The sequence below is a fragment of the Pleurodeles waltl genome, chromosome 6 (assembly GCF_031143425.1).
Source record: "Pleurodeles waltl isolate 20211129_DDA chromosome 6, aPleWal1.hap1.20221129, whole genome shotgun sequence".
NCBI classification, from domain to species: Eukaryota; Metazoa; Chordata; class Amphibia; order Caudata; family Salamandridae; genus Pleurodeles; species Pleurodeles waltl.
The window spans coordinates 1,445,526,204-1,445,553,245 of record NC_090445.1 but is presented as its reverse complement, the minus strand read 5'-3'; the positions used below and the strand labels follow the sequence as shown (position 1 = coordinate 1,445,553,245).

Below are 27,042 nucleotides of genomic sequence, written 5' to 3'. Positions count from 1 at the left end.
CTCTCCCCTCCGCGGTTGTAATGTTATAGGATTTGCCGCGTTTCCCACCACAGTTCATAATAAATGTTTTTGAGTGATTGACAGTAAGACCCAATTGTGACATAAATGTAATACAAGTAGTTAATAATTTTTGTAAGGCTAACAGGGTCCTGGCCATTAAAACTGCGTTATCTGCATAAAGTAGGACCGGGACAGCGCGATTGCCTATTTGGGGTAGATCTTTGCAGTTAGTAGCCAACACATTTTCTAAGTTGTTTATATACATCGAGAACAGAACCGGGGCGAGAACACAGCCCTGGCGCACACCTCTAAATATGCCAAAAGGGCGAGTACTCTCCCCCTGTAGGCCGTACCTCACTCTTGCTCTGCACCCTGAATACATATCTCGTATAGACTGGATTATAGCTGGTTCTACCCCCAAGCTGGTTAAAATGTCCCATAACTTGTCATGTAGTACACAGTCAAATGCTGATGATAGGTCAATGAAAGCCAGATGCAAATTGCCTTCTCTAATCCTTGTATACTTTCCTATGATGATACTTAAATTCAGGCTTTGTTCCACTGTCCCAATGCCTTTCCGGAATCCGTATTGTACAGGAGATAAAGCTCTCTTTTCTTCTGCCCATGTTTGCAATCTGTTCAGGATGATTCTCCCTGCTAATTTAGCTGTTGAGTCCAGCAGGGAGATGGGTCTATAACAGGCTGGGTTAAGACGGTCACCTTTTTTATATATAGGAATTATATTAGAATCTCGCCAAGATAGTAGGGGACCTTGTATGCAAATGGCCCTTAGTGACTGCGTTAATACAGGGCCCCATAAGTGGATGTTGGCCTTGTATATATCTATCGGAACGCCATCGGGGCCCGGAGCTTTTCCTGATTTGCTTAGAGATATGGCTTCCTCTACCTCCTCAAGGCTAAATTGTGGGGTTATTAACAAGCGTGTGCCTTCCTGTAGGGCTTGATCATATACGGGTAATGTAGGGTTCTCTTCGCTGACTCGTGCATATGTTTTGGAAAAGTGTGCGATCCAGTCTTCTTCGGAGATCGCTATTTCCATTCTGGGGGAGTCTCTATCCCCAAGCATAGGTGAGTTAATTGTTTTCCAAAAAAGAATATTATCTTTTGTGCGGCTAGCTGTATGTAGAGTTTCCCACAGAGTTCTTTTTAGGGACAATTTCCTTCCCTTCATTGCTGCTTTGTATTCTTGTCTACACTTACGTATGTCGGTTAAGGATCTTTTTGGGGCTTTTAAAGCTTTTTTCAGTTTCCTATGTGCTTGTGAGCAATTATAATCAAACCAACCAGTGGCCCTTTTTTTCCCAGGTTCCCCCTTCTGGTAGTAAGGGCTTTCTTTATAAATTGCATGATCAATGTAAAGGCGTTCAAACGTCGCCCTGGGTCTATGTTCTCACTTAAACAGTCTATAAAAGCGTGCTTGCAGTTACTTAGTAGCTGTTTGAGGAAGAAGTCGGGGTCAGTCTGACCATTTCAGGGTGTATCCGTTACGCAGTGATAACTCAATGTTATCTAACAGGGTGGGCCTGTTGTCTCTATCAGCTGTTGTGGGGGTTATTAGGAGGTTGAGGCTCTGGGGGTAGTGGTCACTAATTACGATGTCATGCAGGGTATATTTCTTGAGGTAGTGTGAAAAATGGGTTGACATTAAGACGTAGTCGATCACAGTATTTGCACCCCTTCCGTTGTATGTTGGATTAAACTTTGATTCAGCAGTGTGTAATTCATTTGCAAAGGATAAATTATGGGTTTGTGCCAGTAAATTCAATGCGTCTCCTTGGGTGTTGTGTGCAAAATGGAGACTTAAGCCAACGCCCTCAGAATCCCAGCCACATACCTTATCTGAGGTTTCTTTACAGGGATGGACGTTGAAGTCTCCTCCCCAGATCATAAAGATCTCACGGCTGTTATTAGTACTTGTTATTTTTTTTAAATCATTACCCATCTCCATTAGGATATTAGCAAACTCTCCTGGGGCTGCATTATTATAGAAATTAATGAAGACTAGGTGAGTCTTATGATCCAAGTTGCCCTCTATCATTTGATAGTATAGACTCGTGAATTTCATCTCTAAGTTTTGTAGTCGTAACTTGTTAGAGATGTATTTGCATAGACCCCCTTTTGGTCTGGAATTGACTGTACCCAGATGAACGAGGTCCGATGTTTCTATAGGGTGCTTAAGCCTGCAGGATTCCTTGTCAGATGATAGTCAATCACTATCTTCCATGCTAAGCACCCAAAATCTATTCACAGTAGAAATCATATATTGCGACTCAAGCCTGACACTATGGTCCTCAAAACGGGGGCCAGGTCCATCGTGGCCTTTAATGCTCGTATAGAAAAAACCCAAAGGAAGCAAGGCAACGCCATGGTCGGTAATCTGATGTGGGCTTAAATTTCTTAAGATGTCTTTGACCAGCGTAGGGGTTTTGAATGAGAGAACTATGCAATCGCCCTTGAATATTTTTTGGTTTCTACCCACCCATTTCACCCTTCTAACCATCTTGATGTCTTCAAAACGTTTGTTTGTCAAGCCAGGTTTCAGACGAGTTGCAATCCAATTCAGGGCCTTGTTCCTCAGAGCTGCCCATGATTCCCCCTGTGCTCCAGTTAGAGTGGGAACATTAGCAAGGACTACCACATATGGGGTTGCCGCAGGAGGGAGGTCAAGTATGTCTCTCCCAGTTAAAGGGGCACCCTGATAAACTTTGGGAATAGTTACGAGTGCCCCTCTTTTTGGCGACAGTTTGTGGGATTGGGCATTGCCAGTTCTTTCAGGTGAGACACAAGGGTCAGCTTGTCTTTGAGTAATCTGAGAAGTGGGTGGTTGAGTCTGGTGTGTTAGAAAGGGCCTGGCATTGAAATCTGTATGACAGAGCTGTCGTATAGTTGAGGTTAAAGGGTTTGTTAATTTTGGATTCAATGTTTTAAGCAGATAGTCTATTTTTCCCTCCAGTTGGGTTAGGCGTTCCATTACTTGATCAAGACGTGTACTAACTAATTTTTCTAAAGCAGTCAATGGTTCTGCGGCACTAGTTTTCCCTTTCACTGAATGGAGTTTACTCTTGTGATCAGATTTTTCATTTTGAGGGCGAGTTTGAACGTTTTGGGTGCATGCATTGGGTTGTGCTTTCGAGGAGCCGTGTCTCACATTCGCAAGCGGCTCTTGTTTGAATAGTATGTCCTTCCTTGCTAGTTGGGGTTTCCTCTTACGTTTTGGTGAGGGAGGATGGTCGTCACCATCTGAAATAAAATCGATTGTATCTGATTAAATTAGTTTCTCCTAACATGGGGCAGAAACCTTGTATATTTATGGAACCCTTTTATGTCTTCAGCGAGTTATCAGTTTGCCCTTGAACTGCATCTTTGCATTACAGTCACTGCTGTTGAACTGCTGCCTCTTGTCCCTACTCCCAGGAAAATACCAAAACCCTTAATGCTACCACTGTGCCATCACCATTCTACCCCAGTATGGATGCACCTCTTTAACAGTTCTGTCACCGTTAGGAGGGTGAGAAGTACCCTAGGTCATTAAACATAAAAAATGCTGCCCTTTGGGGTGTACTTGCCCACATCACTTTACGCTGCCTCCTGATCGATTACTTCATTTCCCCCAGATCCTGCACCAAAGAATCTTATCATGTGCATTTTGAAAAATCCCACAGCAGATCCAGACATACAGGACCGCTACACAGAGAGTTTTCACCTGCCTTGTGTACCAAATCTCATCCTATGTGGAGAACCATAACCTCATGAGATCAACACAAGGAACCATCATGAGTCCATCATGAACCAAATGTGCCAGCACAATTGTGGTATACTCAACATTTTAGATTGTGATTCATCATAATAATCTTTCCCAGTGTCTCAGCAATTTTCTCGCTTTCTAGCACACTGGGTATACAGGACAAAGGTTCCATTTACCTACCTAAAACCTCCAGCAGGGCACAGTGACCAACAGGGCTTAACTCCTTTTCAATCCTTTCCATGATCTACTCAACACCTGTGGGCTAAATCACAGAGGAGAAACAATTGGGCTGTGACATGTATGGTGACGATCCCACTTTCAGGGACCAGAGGCCACCAGGAAAATGAAGCTTGCCTCTTAAGATTGCAAAAGAATTGACTTCCATCAAAATTCTTTGGGTCCTCTCAGCTTCATCTTCCTACTTTTTAGTTGCCCATTTGTTGAGGGGCATTCGCCCTCTCCCAAACAGACCTTTTGGTAATCAGGAAGCCTCTCTATGAAGGAGCTCTCAAACATTAAAGGCTGACTGTATGTCTGGTGGATTTAGGTCCAGCCTTGATTACTACAACATTAACCTGAGTCTCTTAGCTATGTCCTTAGAGTACAGACTCCCTCAACTCACATCCTTAGCCATTTAAAATGATCAGAACATATCACAAATCCTCTGAAAGTCTTGGACTAGATCTCCATAAAACACTTCTTGACTTTATTGGCCTTTCCTTTTTGTTCTGAGGCACAGAGATGTTTTAAGGGTCTATCTATGACTCTGTCTCGCACTACCCATTTTAGGGATTTTGGGGACCTGAGCAAGACATATTTCAGCTGTTTTTGTGTGAAGGTTTTAAGTATACTACTATTTTTCGGCATCATGTGGTATTGCTTTATTGAAAAATAGGTAATAAAATTCAAAGTTGTTTCGAACAGGAGGCCTCAAAATATGTCTTACCCAAGACCCCAAGAATCCTTATAATAATTGCTGCAGGATACTTGGCCAGTGTACTTCGGCCCTATCAGCCCATCAGACACTTTTGCCTCACTTACAGTAATCAAACTAAATTCCCAAACTCTGATTTGTACAGTGGCTTGGACAGAGGATATATTTACATTCCATGTTTTCTGATATTGAACACACTGTCTTCAAAACCTACAGCTGGGGCATCGGAACATGTGTGGAGACACTGATATCACAAAGCAACAGGCCTTTTAACCTCTCCCGAGCATAACCTAATGTAACTTGTGATGTTGCTTTCAGACCATACCACGATTATCAACAAACTGTCAAAGTGCAGTACAACAAACTAATATGAATATACTTCTGTATGATATTCTATAGGGTTCAGAGTTGTCCTGTCAAACTGTATTATATTGTCCTTTTTGTTAAAAGTATTGGACTGTGGTGCATGATTGCTTATTGTCCTACAGGATTAAATGATGTCGTAGCTATTCGATATTGAGGCACTGAACTAAGTGATATCTGATTGGTTGATGCCCGATGGGTCTGTAAAATTAATTTTTGTTGGCTGTCATTTGTGGTTTTATGATGCCCTGTGGTGTCATGTGGTGTTCTGCATGGTGGGCTATTGTCTTGTTTCTCAGCTTGATGCTATTTTGTGTCCTGTGAGGCTGTCAGGTACTGTCTGATGCTGTATGTGATCATATGATTTTAAGGGGTTTCAAGTGTATTGAATTGTTGGTGTCTGATGACGCATGTGGAGATATAGATTCCCATGGTCCTAAATAAAGTTCAGATCAGTTTAATGCCCTGTTGTGCTCTACAATGTATGTAGTATGTTTTCTCGTGCTGAATAATGCTGCAACCAGCTGTCTCCTTTAGGTATCTGCTATATTTTATATTCTGCTCTCCATTTGAGCAGTATGATATGTGTTAATTACTGATGACCTGCAGTGCTGTATCTTGTTGCATCCAATTGTGTGATGCTTACGGCACAATTTGAATGTTTGTTATTGTCTGGGGCTGAATCATGCTGTACGGGGTTGCCCAATTGTATTGTTTACGTTTTATGTGTCATAATTGTCCTTGGACGGGCATTCGGTTTTATGATGCTCTATAACTGTGAAAAGGAATTTCCTTAATTACCAAAGTGCGTGGCATTAAGCGGTGTCTTCTGGTGGCATATCCTGCTCTGACACTGTATATAATGCTGCATATTGCCTTGAGCTATCAAGGCCTCTAGTATTAAATGAGGTTTCAAGGAAACCTGAGCACCTCTGTAATAAAGAATAATGTTTGTGACCTTATGGTTTCCCAGCCCCTCTGATCTCAACCAATCAATCCATTAACATTTTTAAAGCGCGCTACTCACCCATAGGGTCTCAAGGCACTGTTGGGTAGGTCCTCAAGATTCAGTCAAAGATCCAGGTCTTAAGGTCCTTCCTGAACTGAGGTAGCAATGGCAACTGCCTGAGATGGAGAGACAGGGTGTTCCAGCATTTTTCTGCAAGGTAAGTGAAGGATCTCCCTCCAGCTGAGGACTTCCTTATCCGGGGTATGGTAGCGAGTGACTGCTGGGAGGAGCAGAGAGGTCTTGCAGGGGAGTAAAAGGTGATGCGGTGGTTGAGGTAACTGGGTTCAAGGTTGTGTAGGGCCTTGTAAGCATGTACAAGGAGCTTGAAGTTGATCCTCTTCTTGGCGAGGAGCCAGTGGAGATCTCTCAGGTGTCCTGTGATGTGTTTTCGATTGGGGATGTTCAGGATGAGTCTGGCGGGGGCGTTCTGGATTTGTTGTAGCTTGCTCAGGTTTTTCTTGGTAGTTCCGGCATGGAGGGTGTTGCCGTAGTCAAGTCTGCTTGTGATCGGGGCGAGTGTTACAGTCTTGCGGCAGTCGCTTGGGATCCATCTTAAGATCTTCCGGAGGAGTCGGAGGGTGTGGAAACACGTGGAGGCGATGGCATTGATCTGTCTTGTCATGGTGAGCGCTGAGTCGAGGACGATGCCGAGGTTGCGTGTGTGGTCTGTATGGGAGGTGGGCTGCAAAGTGTGGAGGACCACCAGGACTCGTTCCAGGCTGAGGAGAAGGGTTCCAGGATGAGGATCTCAGTCTTGTCAGAATTTAGCTTGAGGCAGCTTTCCTTCATCCAGGTGGTGACTGCTTGTCTTGGAAGTTCTTCTTGGCCGTTGTGGGGTTTTCGGTCAGGGAGATGATCATCTGAGTGACATTGGTATAGGAGATGTTCAGTCCATAGTTTCTGACAATTAGGGCGAGCGGGGCCATGTAGACGTTGAACAGTGTGGGACTCAGCAATGATCCTTGGGGTACTCCGCAGCTGATACGGGTAATCAACAGCTGATATGGTCTGATTTAGACCATTATACTGCCTTGCACTTCTCTACAGCTAAATATAGTGCTGATTATTGCTTTATGATGCCCCTACCATTCTCCAGCATTGATGATCATTGTACATGGCTTTAGAGTACTATGTTCCACTCTTTGGCTTTAAATGATGTTGACTATGGCTTTTATGCCCCCTTAACCCTATTTCTGATCACTTTCCTTTCTGTGCTGCTATATGATATTGCCCTACTACTACTGCTATTACTGCTGCTACTACCTCTACTTCTATTGTTAGTACTGAATATATTTTTCAAGCTCTCAGTACCAAGCTTGAGGTGCTGACCAAAAGGAAATGGTTTCATGGAGCAGTGTGTGTGGATTTGTGGTGTTCTGAGCACCTTTCTGCGTCACTATGTAATTCTTTGTGACCGCTTGTACCTCTCCATCTAACTGCTTGTGGGCTTCTGTAGACCTTGGCCCTTCTTCCCTGTTTGTTATTGTCTGTGCTTTTATGATATCCCTACAGGCCTAACATAATACTCATCTCTGTTACACCATTACCTTCTGTAGCACCTTCTGGTGTTGTATGTGAATTTATTTAGCCCCATCCTCTAGCGTGGAGGATGTGGCTTTTACATTTAAATAATCCATGGTTCTGTTTGTCACTGTTGCTTATGACCTACTCATCTTTCTTCAATTCAGGTTCCTCCCAAATTTGTGCTCTGGATGTGGAGGTTGGTGATGCGAGAGTGGATGATGGCCAGCTGACATTCTTTCCTGCTCTGCACGATGGACTGAGATCTGAAGAGCTCTTCCACCAGTGTTTAGAAAGGGAAATCCTTTTGCAGGAGTTGGCAGAGAACGAGAAGGTACTATTATTATTGTCTTATTATGCTGGGGAGAGAAAAGGTAAAACCAGTGACTAATGGAGCCATTGGCATGGTTAGAGGGGAGCCTGGATGGTGCAGAGTTCCACAGTCAAGGAAATTATACCTGTGCCATCCTAGCTGCTGGCAGTGGGTGAGAAAACATGTGCCTCATCTGGCACACCAGGAGCAGTAGCCAAAATACTGAAGAGTGACTGTGGGTTTCCAGTCAGGTGTAGGTGTTAATAGGGGATCTCATTTTGGTTGATTTGTAGGTTGGTGAGTACTGTTGTTTCTTTGTATTCCCTATAAATTACCCTGTGCCCATGTGACTTTGTGCAGGTACTTGTGAAGTCCTGTGTCCCCTCCAGCATGGTAGGCATCAGCTTTGTCTATTTATAGCTATACAGCTACCCTTTTCTTGACCACCTCTTAAACCATAATGCTGCTGGTAACATGCACAGAAGCATTTGCCAGGAATCTGACAATGATTACAATGGGAGAATCTGTTGAATTTAATTACCTTGGTCCTCCGTCCCAGTGTCAGATGACCCTTCAACAGTGGCATCAGGCATAAAGTGATGAAGTGATGAGGGAAACAAGACTACTGCTAGTGGTACTTCAACTGAATTGGTGCACACGCTGCACAGATTGCCCTGCAAATCTAGCAGCCCCGGGTGAGACCTCCTAAGGGCAATAGCTCTCTCACCAGGGTCACTTGTTGCACCTTATTGCCGGTTGCCATGTTTATGCTCATTTCTGGGTCATATCCCTTTGTCTGTTAGACAAATAAGTATACCTTCATTTAGGGAGTTGGAATTTGTCACTATTGCATATCTCAGTCATCACTTGGCTTTTCAGCAGTGCTAGCCTTTTAGCAGGTTGCATACTGGTTGCACATGTTTCAATATAATGTTACTTTTTTTCCAATGTGGTATGTTTGGTCGTTTGTGTAAGGCATGGGTGATTCGTTGTGTGGTGCAGCCAGTGAATGCAGCATTCTTTGTTTTGACTAACTGGAAAGGCAACTCAGTGCCACTGTTGTCTGTTTCCTTATATTTATATAGTTATTTATTTCAATTTCTGTTTAGCTGGTCATTATCCAAGAGGATGTTAGAGTGCTCAACATAGAGTTTAAAATGGGGTACACATACAAATTTACTCTTATGGCACTGTAAGACGAGGGAAAAGTACAAGCACTTGGGTACAGCTCAGAGTGTAAGACATATAATGTTACATTTAGACATTTTGTTATATTCGCCATCTTTGTGCATCATTACCCCAATTTTTTGCTGACTATACTGCCATACTTATGTGCTCTGACATCTAAAATAAGGTAACAATGGCTAATCCCTAAATAGCATTGTTATATTTCCATTAAGGCAATATTATATGATGTAAGAAAATAAACAAATGGAATGGAAAGTTAAATGTCACCCATAGACTGCAGCACTCAGAACTTTATTAGCATGAAAGGGACCATTGCAAGGCCTACTCCTTAATAGTTAATATAAGGGAAGTCCTAGAGAATGGAAGCCCTTTGATCCCAGGCAACAGTGCAGCTAACTTGGGCACCAGTCCTGTGGAAGGGGGAGCTGGCCCCAGAACCAGTTTGCTGTAGTTGAAGAGGAAGTGGGGAACTGCTCATATCTTTAGACTCACCCCCTGGCTGGAACAAAGGCCACCTCCAGAGACAGAAAGGTTCTACTATGTTGGTTTTACAAATGAATAGGACACTGTGAGATAGTTGTCAGTAAGGCAAAAAATGGTGTCCTGTAAAAGCAGAAAGAATTGCACCTGGGAACTTTTTTCCTCATTGGTTAGGGAGTGTCCTAGAGACACCCCCAAAGACGGCCAGTGAATCCTATATCCACAAGTCATCAGAACACATCGCGACCTTCGAAAAAACAGAAGGTTGTTTGACCTGCTGGCTAAGGCATGTATGAAGACCTGAAGGACTGGATCTGCCTCTGCCTTGTACGCAGGACTGGGAAGTGGACTCCAAGAGTGAGTTGGGTGACCACCTGTGTAGCTACAGGGACACAAGAAGCTACAAGAAGTGTTTAGGAAGTGTTGTCCCTGAGTTATTGGTATCCTTCAAAGAGATGAAGAGGAATGGCTCCAGAAAGACCTTTTTAAGATTTCAAGACCTCTGGAGCTTCAGTAGGACCTTCCAGCAAAGGCATACAATTACAAGAGTAGTTTGTCAGATAAAGCTTCAGACTTGCTCCACTGGCTGATTTTGGGGTTCAATAAAGAGAGTAAGGAGGTCAATATGAAGACGGCGGTAACACCGCTGTGTTCATGCTGGCGGTCTTTCCATAGAACGTCAGCCCACTTGAGACCCCGCCGGCCGCATTATGAACAATTTGCTGGGCCGGGACATTGATGACGGCTCCACATCGAGCCGTCGTCAATGCCTTAGTGCGGCGGGTGCAGCAGCACTTGTCACATAGATCACTGCTGACCTGCGTGACGGGGCACTGCACGGGGGCCCCTGCACTGCCCATGGCAAGTGCATGGGCAATGCAGGGGGCCCCAGAAGGGCCCCAGAGCCCCCCTTCCACCAGACTTTCCCTGGCAGGGAAACCCGCCAGGGAAAGGGTGGGGAAAACAGGGTACATTATCCGGAGGGCAGCCCTGCCTGCAGCGCTGCCCTGTTGGATAATGTGATCAGCCATCATCAGGCTTCCTGTCGGTGGTAGCCTGGCGGTGGCGGAGGGCCACCACAGGCAGCCCTCTCTGTGTTTATTATATGGTGGTTTAGACCGCCATGCCGACGGCGGTCTTTTCTGCCACCGCCGGCATGGCGGTCTGAACCGCCGGGTTCGGAATGAGCCCCCTAAGTCTAAAGTTAGAAATCTTGAACAGAACGCACAAAAAGTATCCTCCCAACCAGAGGGCGTTGGTAGTCATGAAATCTGAATTTTCCACTCAGAGCTTTTTCCACCAAAGCCAATGGCTTCACCGGGACCTCGTCCAATGATTATCTGACTTCAAGAGGTCTTTGCAGGATAAATCCTTCAACTTTACCCAGCTGGAGGATTTCGACTTCCATTTCTGTGACTGAGGGCCTGATTTAGAACTCAGCAGGCGGGTTATTCTGTCACAGCAGTGCCAGATATCCCATTCGCCGAAATCTAATTCCCATTCTATCCTATGGGATTTAGATTACAGCAGATGGGATATCTGTCACCGTTGATGTAGTAACCTGTCTGCCGAAATCTAAAATCAGGCCCTAAGTCAGAAGGTAAAACATTTGATCGGGACAACTTGCTTGGTGTATCCAACTCTGTACCACCATTGTCAGCTTGAAGATGCAAATTGGTTAAAGAGAACCTCAAACTGTACATTTTGATCAGCTCTTTACTTTTTCTTGGTGCTTTCCCCCCTAAATCTTTAAAAATTCACATCTATGGTTCCCCTTGTTTGATTTTAATCATTTTGTGTAATTTTTCTAAATACAATTTTCTCTATTTTTAAAAATTGGTTGTGGATTATTTTATTGTATTGTGTTGTTACTTTTTTTAATTGATTTGGTACTTCTAAATATTTGACACACGTTTTCCTAAGTTAAGCCTGATTTCTCTGTGCCTTATCTATCAGGAAATGAACCCAAGTTATTTATTATATTTGTGTGTTGGGCTTGGCCAGAATGTGGCCTTATTATCTGGGCCTTATTATCTGGGAAGGATCCAAATCCTTCCTATCTTTTAACTCATTTTCTTACATATTTGTATACATTTTTACACTTTTGTTTGTACAAAGGTCCTTACAGCTAGTCGAATGATGTGTTTCAAAGGGGCTCAACGTTTCAAGTAGTTATTGTGGGCACTGGTTTTCAGTCTGAGAGAAGTAAAAAAAGTAAGTTCAGGAGGTGGCTAGCAGTTTAGAGTAGGTGATTTTGGAAAGTGGTGACTGATGGGCCAAGTCTACTCCTTAGAGTAACTACTTTTAGAAGGAAAACTAAGAATGAGGGGTTTCTGTGGAGTCTTTCTCGCAACATAATGGTTTCAGCTGAAGATTGGTTGTCTTACGAAGGTGTTTTTTTCGGCCTGAGTGTTTTGCTCATTTTAGGTGATTTTGTGCCACTATGCTCCACTTTCAAGCAGCTTCAGAAGTTCCAAGCACTACTAACCAAAGAGAGGGGAAAGAGGAAAACATGAGGAAATGTGGCATCAGACATGCACTTTCCCATCTTTCATTCATCACATTACATTTTAGAGGCAAATGTGCAGTTATCAGTTCTTTTGCATCATTTTCTGAGCCTTAACTCATTGTATTGCTGTCTAAGTATAACGCTTACATTGTTCCATGCTTTAGGTTCAGACACTCCTAAGGGTTTCTCATCTGCACTGCTTTTGTTAAACAGTTCTTTTGCAACTCAATTATATGGCAGGCTCTGACAAGTTTGCAGTGACAGAACAACTTACTCTGGCTCTGTGCATCCTTTGCATTAAGTAGCTTGAAGGTGACGATTTATTCTTTGGTTAGCTAGTGCAATGAGCCCACAACTAGAGGTATACAGTATGGTCTTTTCAGACCTAATTGTCATCTCGCTATTCAGTTTTAAACCAATTAGTGTTCTTTTTTATTATTTATGGGAAATTTAGCAAGTGTGTGACTTTTCTCATCATCTGGAATATTAGATGTCTTCTATAAAGTATCCCATTTATTTGCGTTGCAAATGAGGCTCTCAGATTTCTCACTTTGGCAGCTTTTAATGCAACAGAGCTTGGTGTTTTTGACCTTTGGAAAGGTAGCTGATTTGGTTCAACTTGGTGGAAAGGTAGGCGATTTAAGCTTAACGTCCTCATATGTAAAACCTCAGTTTTCAATATTTTAAGTCAGAGACTGATCTCTGTCATACGTTCTTGAATGTAAGTATACGGTCTCTTGAACCATCAAACCATCATGATGTAATCTAGGTATCATTAATGTAGTTGTGGAAGGGCATCTTGTAAAGTTCCAAAATGTCAGCCCAGAAGTCCTAGTATGCGTTTAAGACCCAAGCAGAGAAGGACAAGTGTTATTTATTATGATAAGCTTTGTTGGAATCAAGAAATCAATGATGGAGTCAATCCAGTGTAAGAGTTTTGGTGCTTGGTGAAAGAAAGATGTTGTTGAACTCTTCTGAAACCAGGTTTTGGGTGTTCTGTGCTTCTGTAGTTTTGGTTCTCAACTGTAAGTATCAGTTACTAGGGAATCATCTGAGCAGATTTGCGAAATGATCTGGAGAGCTTCAATTTCCAAATACAATGTAAATAGTAAGTTGAGTGCGTGGTCCACAGTGTTTCTAGGTAGATGTAAGCGAGCCAACAGAATTACAGGGGGAGCAGAGCCAGAGCTGACCCAAGGGTCTGGCTCTGATCTTAGAGCCCGTACACAAGCTGAGCCCTGAAAATGATTGCTGTGTAAATCACACAACTATCACGTACAATATGATAACCCATTTCAAAGTTCAAAAAAGTTTATTTCTTCAACATGTGAAAATTTGACATTAATAAATCACATTACAGCACTGCAATGGGAAGAAGAGCTTAAAAGTGGTAATTTTTATGCATGAATAATTAATGCACTAAGAGGCAAGACAATTATCATGTAAACACTGTACATAACCCAGATTATTATAGAGCAACATTACAATCTGTTAAATCAAGCACAGTAGGTTTTTGTCCAACTGGTATTCTGAACTCACATAGTTGAAAAGACTTTCATAAGAAAGAATGAAGAAAAGAGAGTTGTGGTGAAATACAATATTTGCTTAAGATCACACAATTCAAGCTGGGAAGTCATGATTTATCCAAGCCGTCTGGTTCCGCTTTGTACAAATCCGCCACGAAATGGGTATCTATTTGTCTTTCCTTATGTTAAGGCTTTATTTTTTCCTGTTTATGCATTTTTCTGCAGTTTATGTATAGCTGGAACTCAACCCAAAGATATTGAAGTGCATTACATGAGTGTTAGTTGCAATACACTTTCACATTTATTGTTTATAGGCAGGGGAGATTGTGATTTGCCCGGAAACACAGGATGTTGAGCCGCACCTGAGACTCGAACCTGGTCAGCAGCTCTGGTTGTAACGCCACATCCTGGGTAGAGGGAGGGTGGCAGTCAGAAGCCACATGAAAGCTCTGCTCGTTATGGGCTCAAGGTTCCAATGGGACCTCGAGCTGAGGCAGAGGCAGGCTTCCGGCTCGAGTCTGGCTCGAGCTTCAGGGACTCGCCCACCTCTATGTGTAAGTTTCTTCACTAATAGATCCAAACCAAAGCTGAACCTATTGGTGATGAAGTTGTTGATTGTTTTATTTACTGGAACATCAACCCAAAGAGTCAGGGTCCCCGGGACGAGGCTCTTGTTGAACATTATCGGAAGACACAATGTCATACTCAGGTATTATTTAAAATATTTAGATTTGTAGCACTATCATTGGCATATGATGCCTAGAATGAAGGCGTTTTTCTGTAGCTTGCAGTTTTTAATTCAGAGCTTGGAGCCTGTGTTGTTTCATAGTTTTATTTCCTTGCACTCTAGTTTATTTTTAAATTTATATGCCTATTATGCTGACGTGTTTCTCGGGATACAGGCATCTCTGGACAATTAATGGCATGCGAACATTGGTTCCTGAGATATTGGGTTCTGAGGTTTCCCTGGTAGGCCTTACCATTCACAAGAAGGCTGTCAGAACTCTCAAGACACCCATGGACAGAAATATCCTGATTACCAGCTGCCCCTGTCATAACACTAGCCCATAAAGGCCAAGTCTCAGCAGCTCACCTATCAACCTAATACATGGATCACTAAAGATCCACCAAGTAACAAGAGGCAAGAATAAAGAGGTTTGGAGGCACCATTGTACTGCTAAAAAAAAAAATCTGTAGCAACTCTCCACCCCTCCACTGACATTGACTTAAAAATGTAAACAAAGTAGTAACACAAAGAACTGGGCTCTTTCCAAAGTACTTTGTGAAAAAGGCACAGAGGTAAGTTTTGGATGCATAGAGCAGGAGGGATGCATCTGGTTTCGAGCCTCTTCCACTGTAAGAGCTAGACATTGTGGGGTTTCACAGTGGTCTTTCTGCCTAAATTTCAAAGAAATACCGATGTATGATGTTCACCTTTACTAACCGTGATAACTGTTTTCTAAGCACAGACCTCCAACCACCTCGGCTAGTAAGGCTTGGCTAATTGACCAGAGCTACCACTGGAGAGTCAAGGAAGCTGAGAGAGGCTTTGGTAACCATTGCAAGAAACTGTTGTCAGGAAATTCGACCATGAGGAGACACAGCAGTACAAAAATCTGCCCCACGACATGGAGAAAAGGCCTAACAAATGTTATTTAATACGCACACTCGTGCACATATAGACAGTAACAGTCAAAAGTGCATAACATTCCAGATTATTTGTGATAAGAAAGCCTGCTTAAAACGAACTCCGATTTTTTTATAATTAAGAAAAATGGTATTGGAATCTCTGGTGAAAACGGGTATCGGGAAAACGAGGGTGGTGGGGGCAGGGGCAGATGGAAGGTCAGATTGGGTAACTGGGAAGAAATTATAGTCCGAATAGTGATAGATAATGCTTTGTACGGTAAATTCTCCCCCGAGGAGGTTATGGAGGCGCTGTCCACGGTGCTGATCTACGGAAATTCCTCGGTGGTCATTCACCCCAGTGAAGGCTGGAAAATGTAGACGGGTTTGTGGCCCGGTTCCCAGCCTTGTTTTACAAGATGGTCTTCTGCTTACAGTGGGGCGCAGGCAGCTGAGCCTAGTCGGGGGTGAGTGGGTGGATAGGGACGGTTTCCTCACGCACTTGCTAGGACCATAGGAGAAGCAAGCAGTGAAGAGGTTTAAGTACACAGAACGTCAATGGCGACTTCTCAGGGGGTCAAGAAAGGGTCACTCTTGACGTCAGTGAGCAGTGCTCACAGACAGTGAATATTTCTGTCTTAAGTAGTGGTGACTCAGGGGCTCTGCTACTCCACAAATGGATGCAGTGAATACTTTGTTACAGAAAGTGATAGGGCAGACAGCCTTCCGAGCCCTTGTGCATGTCCGATCTTCCCTTTATGAGGCCCTCTACCTTTTTGTTGATTTTGCGAATCGCTAATTTCCCGAGAAAATAACCGTGGTGCAATAAGGCCGCAATTTTCAAAATAAGTTCTGCGAATGTAGACAGCCTCGACTGTTGACCCACGCTGTCATATCTGCCAGGCTTTTGGTTTTGCACGTAAGACATTGTAGTGTGTCTGGGCGTGCTCTCAGCATAAGGTGACGCAGAGAGAACAACCTCTCTACTCTGCACAAGTCTGCTGCCTGCCCTACCGAAGAGGGGATGCTTTCAGCCTGCATGTAGAGGAGCAGGTGAGGTAATATGGGGCCAGATGTATCATTTCTTGCAATAGCGATTAACAAATTGCGATTTTTAGCGAATTCCAATTAAGTAATCGCTATTGTAATGTATGAAATTCCAGGAGTTTCATACTGCGATTCGCAAGGGCTCGCAAATCGACCTACCTCATTAATATTCATGGGGTAGGTCACAATTTGCGAGCCATTGTGAAGGGCTACAATCGCAGGGATGGTGGCCTGCTGGGCTCAGCAGACCACCATGTCTGTGATTGCTTTTCAGTAAAGCAATCTTTTTATTTTCTAATGCAGCCCGTTTTCCTTAAAGGAAAACGGGATGCGTTTAAAATTGAAAAATGAAAAGTTTTCTTTTAATTTTTTAATGAAACGTTTCGCATGCATTCACAAAGAGGAAGGGGTCCCTTGGGGACCCCTGCCCTTTTGCGAATGGGTTACCACCTACTTGAAGTAGGTGGTAACTGCAATTGTTTTGCGACCGTATTCACGGTCACAAAACAATCATACATACCTCTGCGATTTTGTATTAGGAAGGGAGGCCCTTGACACGCCCCTTCCTAATACCAAATCGGGATGTAGTCACAAATCCAATTGGACTTGTTACATACCAAAACACATTTTTGCGATCGCAAACGGCCCACAAATGTTTGATACATCTGGCCCATGGCCCTTTTCTCGTGCCTCCACCTCCTGCCTACGATGCAATCTGCATCAGGTGACGGGAGAAAGAGCGAGAATGCCAGGCCTACCTCTGATTTCTTACATATGGCGCACGTTGTGGAAACCCACACACCAAGGCTTGTATTTTTTACCTCTGACCCCTACTCAGTGCGTAGATAATAAACGTAGTTTTAGGTATGTTTGCGTTTTATAACAGTTTCATAAAATATAGATTTTTTACTTCTAAGTAAGCTGAAGTTAAGACTGTGGTGGTTCGGGGGAAGAATTAATTAGTTATCCTCGTAACACCTTGTGGAGGTTTTTACCTCCATTAGCGAACACTCACGCACAACCAATCTTTTCAGCTTTAGTGTTTCCAAGCACAGTTCGCAATATCGCCAGAGCCTAAAGACGGTCACACTTTAAATGCAGCATCTTCAATCAATTGTGGAGTATGTCCAATGTGTCTATCAAAGGCGCTCTTTGCCTTTGATAATGTATGTTCATCAATCACAGACACGATCTGCCTTGTAGGCTGTTAAGCTACACCGAGAGACTAAAACATTACCCTGCTGCGGGCAAAAGACAATATGTATTCCATATCACCCGCTATAGTGGGCGTCTCACTCCAATGCCTAGGTGGGGAACAGAAACTGTAGATATGCACATCCTTAACAATATCCTCCACATGTCAGCTTCAAAGATGCCCTGAAAAATCGCAGAATAGGTTAGTCCTGATAAAGGACAAGAGCCTCTGGGATTGTTAAACATTCAAAGTAAAATAACACATGTGTTCCTCCTTATTGACACCACAATTGTAATGAACCATTGGTCAGAAGGGTGAAGTAAATTATCCAACTGGGTCAGAAGCATTAAAGGGAGCCAACGAAATAATTGCAGCACCTGATAAGTAGACCTTTATGGGGTTGGGGCTGGTCTCTGCCCATTACACGTGCTGGAATAAAATATAATCTAGGATGATCCTTTTGCCAAACATATCTCACAGACTGTTCAGGTTCCCAACTTTCATGAACATTTTAGTAATTTATTTTGTTTCCATTTATCTGCTGTTTTGATCTTTATTCATTCACTAGCCATATCATACCATCTCCAAACCGATGTATAATTTTCTACGGTTATCTTTCTCCCTTTTTGTTTGATAACCTAGTGATGGTAGCTTCCTTGAGTAAAGAATGGTATATTTTTTATGTTCCTCAGTCAGTCAACGCTTATTTTGGGGATAACCCCATAAATCACATAAATTCTATAAAACAATGTAATGCAAGTAAAGTCGAGTATATGATATGTCACGTACAAGATGTACAAAATTAACAAAGAATTAATTATTGAAGATCAATTATATTAGCCTGCATATCATAAAAATAGCCTTTGCTTCTTCCGGAAATGCCATACAGCATAAAAAACACTTGGACAAATCGAAAACAATGGATGTGCCATGGTGAGATAAAAAGGCTCTCAAAGTGGTCACATAATGTTCGGTGCCCAAATTTGTAAACAGTGGTCTCATCCACTTTTTCTTGCTGCTTTACACGCCAGGCAGAAAAATATGACGTGGTACATACTCTCTACAACAGTGGTTCCCAACCTTTTGACTTCTGTGGACCTCCATTTTATGATCACTTGAACCCGGGGACCCCCACTGAATCATTATTGGAGTCTGGGGACCCCCCACTAAGTCATTACTGAAACCTGGGGACCCAATCTGTTAACATTGTTTAATTTTCTAAGCAGTCGCGGACCCCCTGAGGAGTGTTCGCGGACCCCCAGGGGTCCCCGGACCACAGGTTGGGAACCAGTGCTCTACAACGTTGATGCACATCTTACAAGTTCCTTGGTCATTGTGACTGTGTTCCACTTGCGTTATGTTTTTGGAAATTCAAAAGGACAGATGTGGCTTTTGTGGCAGTCTAGTTTTCAAAGGTCACTTTCAATCAATATACTAATATTAATAACAGGAAGCAGAGAGAAATACTTTTACATCTCAACACAGAGTTCAATGGTGGAAAAACATTGGCTAGATAAAAACTATTGGGTCTGCAGCCCACTTTTCCAAGAAATGCGACACCTTAATTTCTAAAATTGAAAGCATTGAAGAAGAGAGGAAAGGCAGGGGGCCTGGAGTATGGGTTATTTGGGAGACGTTGAAGCAGCAGGATGTTAGGACATTACATTTTGGGAAGGGTTAGCTCAACAAGCTATCTCAAAAAGAGGAAAAAGATGGAAAACATTTTGTAATCAATTTTTTTTCAGAAATAATACTGACATAAATAGATTTTTCTCCTGCAAAATTTGAGAATAATGCCGCAAAAACTTGAGGTTATGCTTGATGACCCATGCAGCAGTTCTTGTCTCAAGGTTAAATAAGAGGCCCTCTCCCATGTGAAAGATGTTTCATCAGCACTGTTCCGCTGATCTCAGAACAGGATTCCCACAGGTTCCTATCTTGGGTAATCGTTTAGTTCTTCCAGGAGCTGATCTTAGCAGTTCAAATAAGTTCACTGGGACTCTTGCACCAAGCTATGATTCAGGTTTGTCAAACAGAGAGGGGTTTATTTGGTAGGAAGAGTTGGGGGTTGATCTACCAATCTGAGAGTGGACCATGATGGCTGCCACTCTCAGAAGGGGCCATGTGTGCATTGGTATACTTTGGACACATATGGTATTGCTAGAACAGGATCCCCAGTACTACAGCTAACACTAGATGGACAGTCAAAATTCTGTGACTTGATGTGCCTTGTGTAACAGCGGATACCAGTCCACATGTGTCAGGCCTAAGGTGAAGATCAACAACTTTGTAGAAGTTACTGTGATCAAATGGTTGATACTAATCAAGACACACAGACTGTACACCGTGCATGGGCCTTGCTGTGGAAACTATATACAGATAGTTTAGTTGAAGTGAAAATGCCTTATCTTGGCTGCTCTCTAGTTAGAGCAGACTATTGGCATCCAAAAACCTTCTGTGGTGTAAGGAAAGTTCCTGAATGTTTTTCCCATTCATGGCAATAGAGGCCGAGTTTGTGGTTTTCGCACTTAACAGTGAGCCACTACATTTAGCAGTCCAATTGGCTATGTTTTCAACATGTCTTTTTTGTTACTATCAGTTATTCTTTTACCTCTTTAAAAGGTGTGACTGTTTTGTAGTACAATAGTTAGACTATTTGCTTGAGCTATAAGAGAGGCACGTGTATCTTCTCACCTCTGCATAGCATCCAGCATTCTGCTGAAAGGGCACATCTCAAGATTGTTGCATGTATGCAGCGTTGAGTGCACAATGCTTTGATTAGATCAAAAAATGAAAATGCATAGAATGGGATAGGAGATTGGACAGTCCCCAAGCCAGGCAATAGGCTGTTGCAACCAGATGCTACAGAGGGCCTTTAGATTGTCTGCATTCCATTTACAGGGAGCCAAAACACAGGCAAATTTACTAAGCAGGCAAATTCACATGGTTTCTGGACTACTTTTTCTTTTTATTTCTTATGCGGTGCGATCTCGCTGGGCAGTAGTGGAGCGCTTTGCATGACATCAACCCTGTTACATGGATATTTGCACTTTTGCTGACACGTGCCACTGCAAGCAAACTTCTCTTTCCTTTTCTGTGTCTCCTTCACACTCATGGTTACCATCGGCCGCTTATGTGAAACTGTTTTACTTTTCATTTTCAGTTTATGCGGCAAGAAAAGTCCGGTTAATTATGTGAAACTGCTTTACTTTTCATTTTCAGTTTATGTGGCAAGAAAAGTCTGGTTAGGAGTTTACAATGCTAATATCTTTAACGCGAGCAAATGCGAGACCCATTGCATTGCAAATGCATGTCCTGTGTTGAATGAGCCTTAGGCCTCTATATGACTGTGCATTGTTTGTTAAAGCACAGTGTAACCAGCGTGTCCAGTCCACCTTGCTATAGTACCCTTTATTACTGGAGTACCTAACACATTTTGGGAATGTGCCACCTCGTTAGCTTTAGGTAAAACATTACTGCTGTTTTTACATTTAGTATGTTTTATGCCCAAAGAAGTTTGGAAAAAGGCTGCAATACAGAACTCACCATGGTCTCAGGTCTTGACGATTTACAGCATGCTGCTGATGCCTCTAATGCTACTGTGTTGCTCCAACTGGACTTACCAGCAGCTTTGATATGGTTTATTATACTGTTCTTTTGATCTATCTGAACCTGGCATCACTGCTTGGGCTTTGCTCTCCTTTGCTAACTATCACAAAGAATATTTCAGGTTGTCCAGGCCTCTTTCAAGTCCTCAGAGGAACTCTGTCACCCAGGGGAATCATTTTATCCCTGCTGCTTTTTAATTTCTACATTACTTCCTTGACCAAGTTCATTGAGTTGTTTGTTAAACATGAAGGTGGCCCTTTGACTGCTGCGGCTAAACTGGATGACTGTCTTTAATGTTCAGTGTTGGGTGAGCAGAAACTCTCTTAAACTTAATGGGAGTCAAGCAGAGTTTTTATCATTTCCTTAACCCTGCAAGCTCGCAAACTTTCCCAATTTTTCTCTTCATTAGACCCATCTCCTCCTCTGGTGAAGGTTGTGAGGAACTTGTGAGTAATAATTGATTCAGCACTAACTCTATTGGATCAGGTGTCAGTTGTGGTTATATCTTACCCTCTCCACCCACATACTTTGGGGCATGTACTTTATCTTTTCAGATCAGTTAAAAAGATTTAAATCCTGAGTGCCTTTGTGTCCTCACAGCTAGAATATTGTAACACCATATATTGGGACTTGCCTTCCTCTTTGAATAATAAATTATAGCTGATCCAGAGCTAAGCAGCCAGACCAACATGAGGTATGAACTGTAATAGTCAAATTTCTCTTGTTTTAGCTTCTTTACACTGGCTTCCAGTGAAGTAGCATATCCTTTTCAAATCACTCTGTCATGTTCATAAATCAATCTATTCTCTTGGTATATCACCTTTAGCGCTGTTTTAAATGGTATCCTCCTGTGTGCTGAGATTCATGAACTTCCGTCTACTTGTGGTACTAATATCTTGTCTAAAACCAATGGGTGACAGAGCCTTTTCTCCTGCAGGTGCAAGCATGTGGAATTTGTTTCCATTGTATCTTGGCTCAGAACATGATTTAGTAAAATTCAGAACGTTGGTTATGTCCTCTACTTTAGCAGGTTTCCTGTGAAAAACATAGGGGTTCCTTCTTCTTCTTCAAAATCCACCTTTGGAAAAAAGGAATAAAAAATGCTGGTCAGGTATTCAGACATTCTGGGCTTACGGGCAACATCATAGTGAGTCATCCTGATGCGTATAATTGACACCCAAAGTAAAGACTTTTGAAAACAAAATACAATTCTGGACCCAACCAATAGATGGCAGAATAATGTTCAGCATGTGACTCCAGAAGACATTTGCGCTGCACAAATATTTGTTCTCTTTGCTTCGTACATAGGCAGAGATCCTGGTACACATTGCTGCCAAGCTGATTCAAAATACCCTTTGTTCCCTTGCTTTACTTTCCATGACCCCCAAGCAGTTTGTCAAACTGAGATAGCCATCAGGTTGCTCCATTATACTGGGAAGCCCTGTGTAGTTGATCCCGTTTTACTTCTAGGTCCTGATCATTCCAGTGTTAGAGGTCTCTTTCCAGCACCTAGACAGAGACCTCCGCTCTCAACTGGAGAGCATATTGCTAAACTCAAGCCCATCATCACTCGCCGTATTTGACTGACACCTAAACGTCTGATTTATAGTCATTTAAGCCTTTCAATCAATAACTTGGGAGATCTACAAACTCCCAGGAAAAATATACTGGATACCCATGCAAAAGCAATAGGCTGAGGTTTGCCAATGGGCACTCAGGAAGGACAACCTGCTTCCCTATGTGTAAGATCATGCATTCATATCCAACCCGATTCAGGTAGAGGGCTTCGTGTCCTTCCTGGCTCCAATTAGAGTTTACAAGAACCCTTATTCTCAAAGTTTCTCTCTGCAAAACTGCATGATTTGACATTGTGTTGAGGGCCTGTTGAACGTATTCGCTCCAGGCCACCAGTCAAATTTTTGATGGAACCAAAATGTGTCTCTTCATTACACTTACAAGCATCTGAGCCACTGGCCAACACCAGATATGAAAATGATGATCAGGAAATGTGTTCTTGGTTGTGGTTAAATCAGCTTGTATAATCAGTGGCAACAGGCGTTTTATTCTTTTGAGCACTGTTCTTTGCACTCATCTGTCATTTATTATTAAGTTTTATGAAATGTTCATGTCAACCAGGGGACTGAGTTTTATTCCTTTTCTTCTAATTCATCCGCTGATGTTGGGATCAGGATTTTCCATACTCTGCATGTCCATCATTACTTTAAATTTTACCTAGACAGGGCCGTAAGAGCATTAAATCCTCTAGCAAATTGTTTGACACACATGGTACCACTTCTTCTGGAAACAGGCTTCCAACATCTATATATATTCAGGCATGCCTCCTGCAAATATCAACATTATATATTTGCTGTTGTTGCTCCTGCAGATGACATTTATCTTTATGTGATAATTGCCAAGGTGGCGACCTTTACTTTTTAGTGCCACAGCCACATGGGTTTTATCTGCAAGACAATCACATTGGCATGTCACATACATGATGCAAGCATAAATCACCTAACTTGGCTCACAGGTAAATGCTGAGTTTGGCAAGCTATGTGCAATAATTTGTTTGAGTGTAGCTTTTAATAAGGGTGTGAGCCTCAGGATAAGGTATTCCCTGTCATACATTATAAGGATATCGTCAGTCATTAAGGAGTTTCATGACCATGTAGAGGAATGAGACCAAGGGCTGAATTTATTTATGAGGTCTTGAATCTTTGAGGTGACTTTCAAGAGAGTCATTCTATTTTTCCCCTAATGATCTAAAATGTGCAAAAAACTGCCATAAATATCTTCCTGCTCATCACTGTGTGCTTTTGAAAAACGGATCAAAAGAATGTAAAGCAAGTTTTCGTTATCCATGCATTGTTAAACGGCAACTGCAATTGTGCCCCGTGGCCTCTCTTTCATCTTGGCTGCAGTCATAAGTGGCCTGTAATATGAGAATTGGAGATGGGCTTTTACATAGGGATTGCAGGCTCCCATGTTTTGTAGTTTAGTCTTACCATGAGCTTGCAGAAAGAGGCTGATTAACTCACAAATAAAGTCTCTTGTACTGGTAGTCCATCGTCCCTGATTCCACGAGGTAGCACACTCACAGTTCCACTCTTCATACATATACGTGTTGAAGGGTATTAGAGAAATACAGTGTGTAGACAACAGCCCAAGGGTGGATGTGTCTTTTGTCCACTAACTCCTGGCTTCCAAAACTGACTCTTGCTGTGCAGTTATTTTTCAGTACCTCACTTTGGCTGGGACATTCCTTGAGTCGGTGGAAGAGAGGTACAACAGCCCATCACTACAGCAGCCACTCGGCTTTTATTTACATTCTCCTGTTTTGTGCACGATTTGAAATAGTAGTGTGTACATACAAATAACATGTTCTGTCATTTTTATTGACATTTGCTTATTGTGTATTCTATGAATAAGCAAGGCTGGTTTTGTAAATTTCACCAGACTCGTGTCTTTTGATTCGCACCATGCCAGCTTACACAGAAAAACTTTCAAGATCTCTTCTCTGCAGTGAATTCGTGGCAGATGAGGGAAAGGGATGTATATTACGCCTTGTATATTACTGCCTATAATCCACCTGTGAGTTATGGTCACTGCTGTCCGAGCGCGTAGACAGGAGTTTGAAATTGTTCGAGATCATTGGATCATCAGATTGCAGTTTCGGACAGAGAAATGAAAGGGATGTGTTACACCTCCTACCTGGGTAGAGGTTACACTGGCTTTACTCAACACATGATTCATAAAATCACTCGTCCTCTCGATGATTCAGTCCGTCATCCCCTCACTGTTCTCTTTCTTTCTTCCTCAGATCTCGTTGAAGTTGACAGTAGCGCTTGTTGAAGGACACACAGTATCGGAAGGAGTTCTGCTTTTCGGCAAAGAACATTTCTACATCTGCCAACATTTCACTCTCTCAATACCGGGTGATGTGTATTGCACCAAGCATTGTATCTCCAGGTGAGATCTCTCTCCCCATCACTGCTGCTAGCCCATGGTGTCTATGGCGAACGGTGGTAGATTGCAGCAGCCACAACATGGGTACAGTCCACCACAATGATGAAAGCATAGATAGTGTCTACTCTCTTGTCTGGGCAGGAAGAGGATGTTGTGGTCTTTCATAGATTGACCTTCTGTGATTTGAAAAATGAACATAGAAAAATGTATTCTCTAGACTTCTCTCCAATCTGCACGAGAAACAAGCTTTATGGCTAGGACACTATTTTGTGGTTAGTCCAAATTTAAAATAAAGCCTGGTTGACAGTGGCTACATCAATCAAAATATAGAGGTATACAGAAAAGCTCCTTTATGTTGTAAATACAGATGACCAGGAAAGGTTTGTGGGAATTCAGCAGACCTTACATTACAAATCTGAGTCTGCCCACTGAGGTGTAGACAGTCTTATATACAGGACAGGAGGGCGACAGGGATTTGTGCTGCATGCACTACTTTTCTACGAACCAAACAAATTCATCCTGGGTGTGTGAGGATAGGACAACCATTCAGATAACACATGTATTAACCATCTGCCTTTCTTCCAACTCAGTCTTTGGACTTTGGACGTGGGCCTATGTTGAACCACGTCTCATCCCCTGCTCAGAGCATTAGGAGACATATTGACCTTTTCAAAGTCCAGCAAAGGATTTCCACAGCAATGCCTTGCTCTGGCAATAATAATTACTTGTCAAGGTGCAGACAGCCTAACAACTGGACAATGATATCATCAATGGGCCACAATTTACAACATGATATCAAATAATAATTTAAACACAAGAGAAGGTAAGAGACTGATATGATATTGGCTAAAAACAAAACCATCAAGCAGTGGTTCCTCCAGTCCAATTGATAGCCTTCCAAGAGCCGCATGAAAGGGTGCCCAGGAGGAGCATGCGGTCGAATACCATAACGAGGCTGGTTACCGCTGCACAGATCTGAGTAGCACAACATAACCAGGGGTATAACATATACACTGTTAGCTCCTGTGGTGCGAGGTGCCACAACACTTCTGACGCCAGCTCGGAACATGTACTGTACTGTAAGTGAAATATAAAGGTCTCTTTCATAAAGTCTTGCAGTTCAAGGGTGTAAAGGCATTGTTTTGTATTCTTTCACTTTTAGCAAATTAGAACAAGCTGGGCTAGGTTATATGGATTGCCCTGATGGGATAATTTACACAGAGGGGGTATCCAGCACTTTTTTGTATATTATTCTGAGGTACCAAAATTCAAGTTTTTAATTTTATGTTACAGCAAAGCCATGTATATCTTCTTCTTACTCCCTACGTGGATAGCACTTTTTATTTGAATTAGGGTATTTTTCATATTTCAGAAGAAATAGAGTATGCTGTATATTTCTGAAGAAAACAAATGTGTTGGGTGTCTCTGGTGGTTGTTTTGTCTGTTCCTAAAGTGAGGGCATAGCCTCGCTAGTCCAGCAGTAACTGGAGGTACTGGTTGTTCCTGCAGGCAGGGCATAACATGGCCGCTCCTTCATTTAGTGAATGTCTTGGCTTGTCTTGAAGCGAGTACTTTACTCCTCCACTGTGCCATTTGCAAAGAAAGTATCTACATCTGCCTGTCAACACCCGGTGATGTGCGGCCGCGTCCTGTGACTGCCCTGACATGGTGGTATTGCTGATACCGAAGTGAAGGAAAGCATTGGACTTTCCTGGAGTGAGATTGTCCTGGCTGGTCCTGCAGTGAGGATAAATACTGTCTTGTGAAAATGGCTACAGCAGCACCTGCTATAATAATCAGCCACTTACCAAACCTATACATTTGATGGACAGTGGACGTGTCTACCGACTGAATGAATATGTGAGCAATTTGGTTCAACCTTTTGAGTTCATCCTCCAAAAAGACTTCACAACTCACTTAAACTGACAAACCCCCTACTAAACACACACCTCATCAAAAACACATTCAGAGTCTGATCTAGAAGAGATAC

At 42.6% G+C, this 27,042-nt stretch overlaps 1 protein-coding gene across 2 annotated transcripts in view; it reads left to right on the top strand.

Annotated features, from left to right (window-relative positions):
• Positions 1-27,042, top strand: part of WDFY4 (WDFY family member 4) — a 778,336-nt gene that overhangs the window by 540,482 nt on the left and 210,812 nt on the right. For both annotated transcript variants that reach the window (XM_069240880.1, XM_069240879.1), the window contains exons 44-45: positions 7,761-7,927; positions 24,907-25,055. In XM_069240880.1, the coding sequence (XP_069096981.1) occupies positions 7,761-7,927; positions 24,907-25,055 (316 nt within the window). The remainder of the gene's footprint in view (positions 1-7,760; positions 7,928-24,906; positions 25,056-27,042) is intronic.